Raw genomic sequence first — 12,240 nt, forward strand, 5'->3', positions numbered from 1 at the left:
AGATCCTTTATATCGTATTGCCGTAATCTCTAAACGAAAGATCCCCAATAAGGAAAACGCTTTGGTAAACTTTCTTTCAAGTCAACCATTGAGCTCTTGAGCCAGTCTTAAAATTATAGACTCAATAAAGAATAAATCAAATGATATAGAAACTACTAGATCTATATTATTGTAGGCCTATATTGCTACATTGGATCTAGATTCTAGATCTAGTCATCTAGACCCAGATTCTTGTATTAGATATATATATATATATATATATAGAGAGAGAGAGAGAGACAGAGAGAGAGATTAATTATTTCTCGATTAAAATAAAAAATCTCTACTCTGATTAGTGATTATCATTATCTAGACCTAGATCTATCATCTAGATCTAAGATATATTCTAGACTAGTAGTAGATCTAATTGAAAGTAATTCTATTCAAATTATTATTTCATACTCTATTTCATAATCATTCATAATTTATACTGTTATTACTATTCTTATTCTGTCATAGTATTATAATTTATTATAATTAGTAATACATCAGTCAAGAGAAAGAAGAAGAAAGCTGCCCTTGTGTCAGCTACCCCTAGGATAGAGGCATATACTATACTCAATCATATAGGTCTAGTATAGAATCTACATGCACGAACTGTGGCATACTCTACCACTCCAGAATTGGCTTGATCAGTTACACGAGATTCTGCCCTGTATCAAGACAAAACCAAAGCCAGTGACTCACCTGGGCGCATCCATTGTCTAATTTTCAAAAGAAATTTTAGATCTAATCTAGAATTTAGATCTAATTCTAAGCAGAGGCGTAGCTAGGGTGGTGGAGGGAAGGGGAGAATTAGAAAATCCCCCTGGGCACCCACTTGTGGGGCCCCAAAAGAGTGTTTTTTTTTATATTACATATTAAATATTACACAAAATGCAGCCCCCCCCCCCCCAAAAAAAAAAGAGGCCATGCCCTCCCAGACCCCAAATGGTGGCAAATTCCTAGCTATGCCACAGATCCTTTTCCAATCTTGACTCTTTGCCCTAGATATAAACCCTCTAGTAGATAATATAATAATGGTAGATTCGAGAACCTAGATCTAGTTCTAGTAGTAGATCTAGATATATCATAATCATTACATTAGACTAGTATATAACTATATGCATGTATATCAGTATATCTAGTTTAGCAATTAACATTTAACATCGATGATCACACTGGCCCCTCCTTGGGCTGGAACCTTGCACACTGCCACCCCCCTCTATCATGCAGCAGATTTGGGCTAGAATATAAATAGATCTATAATCTTCAAAATCTGAAAGAACACACAAAGCATTCAAAACAAAACAAGAAATGCAAAGACCAGAGCCATAGGTTTTTTGTCTGTTCATCTGTTTACCTTAGTTGTTATAGGCTACATCTAATTTTGTAGTTACATGGCATAGAATAGTGACATTACTCAGATTGAACTAGCATCAAACCAATTATGAAACAAGCGTCAGGGGGGGCAATATTTAAGCACATTGACTTAATTGCCAGAGAATACAGATGGTGCTTTGAATCAGTGAGTGTAACATCATTGTTTGAAGACTGACATGTTTTTCCATTTGTAGTTCCTTTTTAAAAAAAAAGTATAATTGTCATTCAAAATAAATGCAACAGACATTTTCATTGACACAGCATAAATATATTCCATAGTTGAAAATACTGTTCATCAAATGCATGGCATAATGCCATTATGTGATCAAACAATATTTGTATGGTGAAGATATAAGCAGATCCAATTTAAGCAGATCCAATTACATTAGACTAGTATGTAACTATATGCATGTATATCAGTATATCTAGTTTAGAAGTTAACAATTAACATCAGTGGCCACAGTGGCCCCTCCTCGGGTTGGAACCTTATCTGCTTTCTATGACGAAAATGGCATTGAATCTGACTGACAGGTTACAATGATAATTTCTGTGAAAGAATATTAGCTTATATTAGCTTATACCTGACTTCCCTTTTGTACTTGCCAGAATTCCATTCAGTCAAAGTTGAAGATGTTTTGGAGACATCACAGGAGGAGTTTATTGAACTTACAATAGCGATGCAGCTAAATATAATTTAGCTTCAATGTCAGTTACTAATTCTGGATACTGCTCTGTCTGAGATTGTGTTCTGAAAGAGACTTGATGCAGAAGACGACATTCCTTTTGCTGTTACATAGACTGCCTTGAGAATTCCTGTTCTAGTGAAATGGAAACAATCTCAACTTTGGCATGTTTGCAAATACTGTTGCAACAATATTTTTGTAGTAATGAAGCTTGCTGCAGTGTTTTTCTAACTTTTACTGATGGTGCCCCCCCCCCCCCCCCCCCCCCCCCCCCCGGAATACAAATGTTGTTCTATATTTAGTCAGCTGAGAAAGTTATGTAGGATATGTAATTTTTAAGTGTTTAGTATACTAGAAATCTGGAGATAGTATGTTCAGTTTCTAACAAATAAAATATGCCTATATCATGCCTATATCATGAATATCAGATATATACATTTTGATTACGATACTTTATTAGCAAAATCTCATTTACCTAGGTCCATGAACTAAAATACATTTTACAGTTGGGGTTGACACCTCTTGGAGGATTGTGATAGGGAATGGCGGAACTAAAAGGTTTAAGAACTTCTGGCCTAGATCTACAGTCTAGATATATGAGTGGAGCTCTTAGAACTTTTTTGGATGATTGGTCATAGACTCTATAGGGTGCATTTTAGTGAAGTGAACACAGAGTGATGGCAGCTTAAAAGGATTTTTTTTTAACGCAACAGTTTGCAAAACATGCCCCTAGTTGCAAATCTCAATTAACTTTTAGTGCAATATGAAAAAAAACAAAAAAACTTTCTTCAAATGTTTGGCCTGATTTAGACTACACTTTATATTGGGACTATGTTAATATTTAGGCTATGTTAGACTATGGCTAAAATTGTATGGATATCTTCTGTATAATAAAAACTATAGCTTTTTATTTTTGTTTTTTGTGAAATGAGGCTGCAGACTTAGGTGATTGTAGAGGCTTATATCATAAAACTAATAATAGCTATTCTTAGAAAAAATTGATTATTTCTGTTTGTACTATTTTGAATGTTTAGTTATTATTATTGTTATTATTTTTTAGATTATTTGTTTGTTTTTTTGTTTTACATGTTTTAGATGTTTCTTCAGACTTGAAGACTATTATATCAGAGCCCAAATCTCACACCAAACAGGGGGGGGGGGTACTTTGGCATTCAGGGTGGAAAAATCCAAGACCATAGAGACAACAACCTTATCTTATCTTATATAAAACAGACGTTACTTCAAAAAAGAAGATGATTACCTCCTAGGTGTCATGCATTCAGTCATGCATATTAACCAATGACCTAAATTCTGCCAAGTCACTGATTTTCCTGTCTAGCTCAGGCAACCTGTTCCATGCTCTAATAGCACTAGGGAAGAACCAACCCAGAGTGCATACCAGATGACTATGCTGCCATACATAAAAAGGCACAAAATAATTATAGTTTATATGACTTTGACTCTATAAGATTCCAATCAATAGTTCTCCTTCTCCCCAATCTTACTTATTTAGCAGGTTTTTGAGATTGTAGTTATGGCTTTAATACCATCTTGATAAATGCAGTTATCTTCAATAAACTTTTAGGGAAAAAATATTATTACACAAATATATACATTTTTTTCCAATCTCCTTCCTTCTATCCACAATATTATCTTCAGACAAAATAATAATTTAGTAATTCTGCAGGGAATCTTACATAATATAATAATAATTTAATAATTAATAATTTAATTATTATGTACTTTCTTTTTTTTAGATTTTCATTTAACTACCGTGCCTCCAGGTTTCCAGAATGGTATGACATTTGATGAAGAAAAGAAAGAAGATAAACCAGCTATGACATTGGATGATCTCTCAGATGTTATAGTTGACATCACAGATCTTTTTCATGTTGATGTGCAAACAAGCTCTGCAGAAACTGCCTGTTCTGTAAATTTCTACTTTGATTTAAACACTTGAATATAGCTTTAAATGATCAGTTATAGAGCAGAGCATTTGAACAGATATGATCTTTCACATTTTTAATTAGCATATACAATAGTTTTACATTACAATTGTTTGTTAAACCAAAAGATGTATCTCTGTATTCTATACTACATGTTAGGGAAATATCAGTGTGTGGAAGGGGATCAGGACTATCAGAACAATTAGAAGTTAGTTGCATTGAATACATTTTAAATGAAATTTTTTGGTTTTATTTTTGCACGTTTGTAAAATTATGAGCTCAGTGATTCTACTTTCAATCCAGTTACATTTCATCTCTTATGGTTAATCTCCATTTACCTGGTGAACATAACATATTTATTACAATTAAAAAACAAACAAGCTTTTTACTTGTTATTATCTGTTTTAAATATATCTTATATATAAATGTAAATACTAATTTATGAAGTTTATAAATTTGTTTTGACCATGATTCCTCTAACATCTAACAGTTTATTGCTGAGATTGATGATGCAGATCTATTTGGTGCATTTGACTTGACTGAGATTGGTGAACAGTTGATGTCTGTAAATGAAAGCTTAACAAATGAGCAAATGGACAGTTCAATAAGTCAACAATCCAAGAAAAAGCAAATACAGACATGCCTTTTGAGAAATACGAGCTTGTCAGAACCAAAACAATGGGCAGTGCAACTTGATCCAAATGAAACATTAGACAACTTTCGAGAACGCATACCTAACATGGCGTTTGAGGTAGCACCATCCGAGTTTTTGTTTTGTGGTCATAAGTTTGTATCTCAGTCAATGTTGATGTGTGATTAGGTGTGCAGAAGTTTATATCACAGTCAAACTTGATGAGTGATTAGGTGTGCACAAGTTTGGTATCTCAATTATAGTTGAATAAGTAAGCCTCAAATAAAAAGTTTATTTGTCTACAAGGATTTTATGCTGTGTTAAAAATTATCCCTTTAGATGAGTATTGTTTTTAAGAGAAAGAGGAATTAAAAATGTCTGGTCAGCTGTCTTATAATAATGAGGCAGACATTATTAAATTTTTTTTTTTTTAAATTATCCAAATTTCTGATTTGAAATGTTTTTTTACCCAATCTGTTTTAATGTGTATACTTATTGTTAGGTCGCCTTAACCTTAGTTGAACATGCTCGTTTTCTTTTATATCCTTGTATTGGACTTGATAACCTTGTAATAATGATTGAGGCACAGATGTGTGTTCCTAAAAATATTTCCTAATCAAACTATTGTAAAAAAATATTCAGATATTGAAGACCTAATCTAGCTGTAATAACTTGCCATATATTTCTAATTGACTCATTTTATAGAGTGGTATACCTATTCTATTTCCTCTTTTGCTTCATTGGGGTGTTCAGTGTAATTTGTTGGAATGAAAGTGCTTTGAGATATATAACATACAATAAATAAAAATATACTGTCTTTTAATTGGATCATAATCAATATTATCTTTAATAGTGGATGTAGAGATGGGTAAACACTCTCATACCAACAAGGTAGTAGGAAAAAATCTGTATTTTAAGTCCCTTAATATTTTGGGAGGTCTTAAATCATATTCAGTTTTTGAATCATTTGATTATTTGAGGTAATAATGGCTGAAGACATCTGGTCACCTGGTTTACAAATCTAGAGTGCATAGTGTGAGAACTAATTTCTTGCTCATCATTTCTATTGTATGTTTGTGCGTAGCTTTAAGTAATCATGACAAAAAAATTTTAGGAGGCCAAATGTCTTTATAGCATAGTATCTTTGATAATCTATAATAGAAGTGAAATATGTAGATTGAAAAGAAAGGACTGCCAGGTGTAAGTTTAAAGTACCTAGGCATCATGTTGTGAGTTTTGGTATAATAGATATAAAAACAGACAGCATGATGAATTTGACAAATATCAGGGAGGGGGTAATTGTTATTTATATTATGTATATTATTTTGCTGATATAATTATTCCAAACATTTTACAGTGGCCATTTGAGTTGGATGTATTCCAAAAGCAAGCCATCTTGTGTTTAGAAGAGAACAAAAGTGTGTTGGTGGCTGCCCACACATCAGCAGGGAAAACTGTAGTTGCAGAATATGCAATAGCTTTATCATTAAAACATGCCACCAGGTAAGGGAATGAAACAAGTTTTTCTGCCTTTTACATATATACATTTTATATACTATAAAAGGAAAGCATACAGTTATAGCAATATTTATATTTGGAACTGTCCATTTATTAGAGAAAGGAATAGAGTTAGGTTGTAGTAAATTGGATGGATATATATGGGTTGGTAGAAAATGAATGGATATGTATGGGTTGGTAGAAAATGAATGGATATGTATGGGATGGTAGAAAATGAATGGATATGTATGGGTTGGTAGAAAATGAATGGATAAGTATGGGTTGGTAGAAAATGAATAGATATGTATGGGTTGGTAGAAAATGAATGGATATGTATGGGTTGGTTGAAAATGAATGGATATGTATGGGTTGGTAGAAAATGAATGGATATGTATGGGATGGTAGAAAATGAATAGATATGTATGGGTTGGTAGAAAATGGATATGGATGGAATGGTAGGCAGTGAATGTCTTTGTACACCAAGGTTTATAGGCTTTAAATGTTTCTGCAAATGAAAGAATTATTGCATGGTACATTAAGTTCAAAACTATGTATTGAGACAATAAAAGAAGTTCAATTAACAAATAATCTGGATGCTTATTTTCAACATCTTCTAAGTTTATTAATGCTGAAGCTGGTATTTTTTAAGTGTACCAGAGAACTTTTTTTTTTTTACTTTTAAACCTTATCTTTCTTGTCATGTCAAAAGCATGTTAGTGTAAAAAAAACACTTTTTCTTTTGATCTTAATTTTAAAATTACATAAATGCTTTTTTCACAAAGTTTCAATGAATATAATCTCATCTGTTCAATTTTCTTGATGAATGTCTAGAACAATCTACACATCACCTGTAAAGGCTTTGTCAAATCAGAAATATCGTGAGCTTACAGTTACCTTTGATGATGTGGGTCTGGTTACAGGAGATATTCAGATCAATGACACTGCATCATGCCTTATTGTAACCACAGAGATACTTAGGTATATCAATAAATATATATTCTTTTACCAATTTTTTTAAAATTATAAATAGATAAATAAATATCAATTAAATAATGTTCTTTTATTTATTATCCAATATTATTTAAATGAAATATTTTCACTCTCTTGTTTGATTACAATAAGTTATAATTAAATCAGATCTTTTTTTTTTTATATAGATCTAATTATATAATAAAATGTAACGTCTGTTTGTTGAGGACGTTATTATGTAACACCATATATTTCTTAGATGTTACCTCGGTTCTAGGATGTGTTTAGTTTTGTGTTCTTAAGATGGAGTCATGCTTGATATCACAAAAAAGATTAAAATACACTGAGTAATATGCATATCAGCTGACAATAACTTAAATAAGAAGAGATAATCAAATAAGAATAATTCCAACCATAAGCTGGCTGCTAGTGACACAAAATATAAATGCACTTCTTGTGCGTTTCCTGGACACTGTTTTAGTGACCACCTGTCACTGCCATAATGAGACTATGACATAAAGATGGCAGCAATAAAATAAAAATGATGCCTAAAAATATTTCCACACCTGTTAAGACAGTTAAGTACTAAAAGTAATGAAGATTTTGTTATGGCTTAAAAAGCATCATTTGTTCTTGTGTTTTAGAATGATGCTTTATGATGGCTCTGAAATCCTTAGAGAGCTGGAGTGGGTTATCATCGATGAAGTTCATTATATTGATGATGCAGCCAGGGGTGTAGTGTGGGAGGAGGTACTTATACTTCTGCCTGATCATGTGAAGCTTGTCCTGTTGAGTGCTACTGTACCTAACACAATGGAACTGGCAGAATGGGTTGGGTTAGTACAAAGTGTGCTCTCATAGTAGCATTGAGGAAAATCACAATTTTAGCTAGTTTATTTGTTTTATTTTTTTTATAGTTTTAAAATATAATATGTTCTTATTTTTACTTTTATATATATAAAAAATATGTTAGCAATAAATTACAAATCCTGTGACATGATTTTAAAAATTTGGAATTGAGTTTCAAAAGCATTAAATGCTGGTATTTTTTTCTAACCCGGATAGTTCATTCCACAAACCTAAAAGAATTTGTTTTTTACCTAAAAAAAAAGAAATTGAAATAATAGAATACTAAATAAATAAATAAAAATATCTGAACTTATTTTTATCTCTTTTTGAACATTTTATGTTTTTGAGCACTTATTTATACTATACTATACTATTTATACTTAAAAAGAAACAAAAAAAATAAATATTTGTTTCTTTTAGAACTCTGCCTTGTCCAACAAAAGAAGATATGACCTTAAAAATATCTTGTATACTATTTATCTGGGAAAATGGGGACACAATTAAGAGGGGACACAATGTTTCTTCATTTCTACATCTCATAGAACTTAAGGGGGGTAAGAAGCAAAAAAAAAAGTGAAGTTTTTCCTTGAAAGAAATGGGTCCATCTGGCAGACTATGTATATTTTATTTCTCTGATAGTCACTATGTTAGCCAGTTTGACTGTATGACTAATACTGAGAAATATTGTAGTCTCAGTAGGAGTCAAACTAAAATGCAATTTAAACTTTATTATAATTTTAGTTCCAATTTATATCCATGCTTTCTTTATCATGAAAGTTAGCTCTTTGTTGTTTGAACTTTGTAGAAAGCTGAAAAAAAATCCTGTGTATGTAATAACAACAAAAGAGCGTCCAGTGCCACTGACCCATTATCTTTATACTGGATACAGCACACCTTCTAGCAAGGGGCTCTTTCTGTTCTGCAATGAACAAGGACAGTTTCTAGATCAGGAGTAAGATGTTTTGAAAAGTATTTTAACAAATTAAAAAAAATATTCTTAAATCTAAATTTGTTTAATATTTAATATATTTAATAAGTTTACTATGTGCTATAAGTGTTATTCACACTCAACTATAATGACAGGTATGCCAGGGCAGTGAACAGTCTCAAAAACTATCAAAGTAATCTCAGTTCTAATGAACGGGTAAACATTTTAACATTTTCAAAGGAATCAATCAATAAATATTTAGCAAAACTAAAAGATACATTTTACAATATTAGAGACTCTCATTTGTTATGAATAAAAGCAACAACTGATTATTGATTTTTCATTCACCCTTGTTATTATTTCTTTATTTTAAACATTTTAAAAAAAATTTTACATCCATGTAGGATAAAAATTTATGGACAGCAATTGTTCAGATGCTATACAAAGAAGACAAACTTCCTGCTGTATCCTTTTCATTCTCCAAGAAAAAAATTAATAAGAACTGTAAATATTTTAAGAACACTGTATTAACATCTCCCACTGAAAAGGCAGAGATCAAAGTTTTTTTTACCAAGTGTATCAACAAATTAAATGATGAGGATCGACGCTTAAATCAGGTAAATGGCAAAGTCTAACATGAGGGGAATGCTGTGCAAATCAGATCAATTCTGATTCTTGCATATTAATTTATTGACAGGCGTTTTATAATTTTTCATACAAGCTAAATGAGTAGACATTGATGGTTTAAAGAGTATTTATGCATCTAGACTCAAAGCAAACAATTAGTAAAGAAAGAAGAAAATAATTATAAATAGATGCACCAGATTTTAAGTAATATTTGTAATATATGTGTGTTTTAGTATATTAATTGAAAAAAAAAAAGTCAAAAGTTTTTTTTAAACTTATTGTTTCATTTCACATAGCATTAGAGAGTGGTAAATATTACTTGGTTTAGTGAAATTGTTTTTGTTTGTTTGTTTTTGTTTTGTGTTGGTGAAATACATTGTTGTCATCTAGGAAAATGTTTTTTTACAAAGGAAAACTGTGTTCTACCTTTGTCTGCCCAGGTCAACGGCATTTATTTGGTTTCATTTATTGTGAGGAGTTTCAAGCTACTTCTTATCTTATATAATACAGACGTTACTTCAAAAAAGAAGATGATTACGTCCTACGCGTCATGCTTTTAGTCATGCCTATTAACCAATGACTTAAATTCTGCCAAGTCACTGGTTTTCCTGGCTAGCTCAGGCATTCCATGCTCTAATAGCATTAGGGAAGAAGGAGCATTTGTACAAATTTGTTCTAGCATATGGGATGAGGAACGTGCCTTTATCTTTGTGTCTTTCAGAGTATTTTATTAAATTTTGTTTTTGTATTTGAAGATTATGGTTCAGTGTTTTATGTATAATTGCTAATTTACTTTTGAGCCTTCTGTCCTGAAGGCTTTCTAAATTGAGTGATTTTTCTAAAGGTGTTACTCTAGTCAAATGTGAATATTCGTTTGTTATGACTCTCACTGCTCTATTTTGTGTCTGTTCTAGTTTCTTAATGTTTTCTTGAGTTGAGGGGTCCCAAACAGAGGATGCATATTCTATTATTGGCCTAACCAAGGTTACTGTTTGAATTCTTATGCAATTTATGAAAAGCTTAACAAAATGCTTGTTACATAGACTTAAAATGAAAAACAATTTACATGCTACACAATCTGCTTGAAGACCCACAAGAAATAAATGAAGCAAATTACAAGCTTACTAGAAAACTGATTAAAAAAATAGATTATCAGTAAAAGCTTAATGAATTGTTTTAGAAATCTCATATTAAAAGCATTTTCTTACACATAAACTATTGATTTTTTTTGTGTGTTTTTTTAAACTATTTTGTGTGCTAAATTTTGTAATCTTTGCTAGTAGAAAATGTCTGCTACTATTTATAGGCTAGTCTATAAATATTTAGATTCAACAGTTCAAAAACCTATTGACTAGAGGGTTTGGTGTCCATCATTCTGGAATACTACCGATACTTAGAGAACTGGTAGAAATCTTGTTTCAGAAAGGTCTCATTAAGGTAAGGAAGGACATAGTTATAGATTATTTTTAAATATTTTTTTATTTCTTTCTTTGTCTCGTATTTAGAATCAAAGTTTGACAAAGGAAAAGATCTCCGAATCCAAACATCAAAGCTTTTTCTTCTTTTAAAAATCAAGAACAAAGTTAAGAAAAATTCTTAGAGGCTCTGAAAAAAACAACAGCAAATTTAAATGTAATATATTTTATAATTTGCCAAAATTACACAGAGCACAATTTTATCATTATTTTTGTTAACATATTTTCAGATTGAATTTCCTATTGCATTAACCAATGTATACATATAATATTTTAAGTTTGCTAGGAATAAGTTTCATAAAATCTCTATAAAGTCCACAATTTCTTGTTATAAAAAAATAATATAATACTATTAGCAGATGGTTTTCTTTGCCATTTTCAAAATAGGTTCTATTTGCAACTGAAACCTTTGCAATGGGTGTGAATATGCCAGCCAAGACAGTCATCTTTGATGATGTGATCAAACATGATGGGAAATCATTTCGCCCATTACACACTGGAGAGTATGTTCAAATGTCTGGTCGAGCTGGACGGCGAGGACTGGACAGTGTAGGCTCAATCATTATCTTGTGTAAAGCAGATGCACCAAACAAAGGAGATCTACACAGAATGGTTTTGGTAAACAGCTGCTTACAACTTTTACTATTCATTATTTGTTTAGGGTCAATACTTGTAGTCTAGAATGCAGTTACTCTGGTATTGATTGAAATGATTATTATTCTTAGTAAACAGCACAAACTCTTTATGATTACTAGATATTCTAGATTTAGACAGTATGTGTTTCACAGCATACAAAGCCACTTTGATAATCATTCTAATACTAAAGCATAATGTTCAAAATTTTATTACCTAGCCACAGCTCATCATGTGGTACTAATAGTTCTTAGTTCATACAAAAATTCTAGAAATACTAATGAAACAACCTTGCAAACAGAATCATTTTAGACAATTGCAAGTTCTTCAAAGAGATGTTGTCCTCATATATTTATTAATTTAAAACAAACTTTATCAATTTGTATAAAGAATTTCTTGTGGATATTTGTATCACATTCTTCATGATGATGTGTGAAATCATGGTTATTTCACTGTTACATTGTGGTCTGAATTTTTAATAAAAAATTTTGCCATCTGAACTCTTATGTTTATTTTTACTTCCTGAGATGAGAACAAACCAGACTCTTTGGGCTCAAAAAAGTTTTTCCTATTGTTTATTTTATGATTTTTACTTAAGGAT

At 31.2% G+C, this 12,240-nt stretch overlaps 1 protein-coding gene across 6 annotated transcripts in view; it reads left to right on the forward strand.

Moving 5' to 3' along the window:
* LOC106062634 (SKI2 subunit of superkiller complex protein-like) overlaps positions 1-12,240 on the forward strand; it is a 39,798-nt gene that overhangs the window by 14,499 nt on the left and 13,059 nt on the right. For all 6 annotated transcript variants that reach the window (XM_056040719.1, XM_056040718.1, XM_056040720.1 and 3 more), the window contains 10 exons: positions 3,842-4,014; positions 4,521-4,781; positions 6,019-6,164; positions 6,990-7,136; positions 7,772-7,963; positions 8,782-8,928; positions 9,060-9,120; positions 9,309-9,521; positions 10,858-10,968; positions 11,394-11,624. In XM_056040719.1, coding sequence (XP_055896694.1) covers positions 3,842-4,014; positions 4,521-4,781; positions 6,019-6,164; positions 6,990-7,136; positions 7,772-7,963; positions 8,782-8,928; positions 9,060-9,120; positions 9,309-9,521; positions 10,858-10,968; positions 11,394-11,624 — 1,682 coding nt within the window. The remainder of the gene's footprint in view (positions 1-3,841; positions 4,015-4,520; positions 4,782-6,018; positions 6,165-6,989; positions 7,137-7,771; positions 7,964-8,781; positions 8,929-9,059; positions 9,121-9,308; positions 9,522-10,857; positions 10,969-11,393; positions 11,625-12,240) is intronic.

This window comes from Biomphalaria glabrata, chromosome 9 (assembly GCF_947242115.1).
Source record: "Biomphalaria glabrata chromosome 9, xgBioGlab47.1, whole genome shotgun sequence".
Lineage (NCBI taxonomy): Eukaryota > Metazoa > Mollusca > Gastropoda > Planorbidae > Biomphalaria > Biomphalaria glabrata.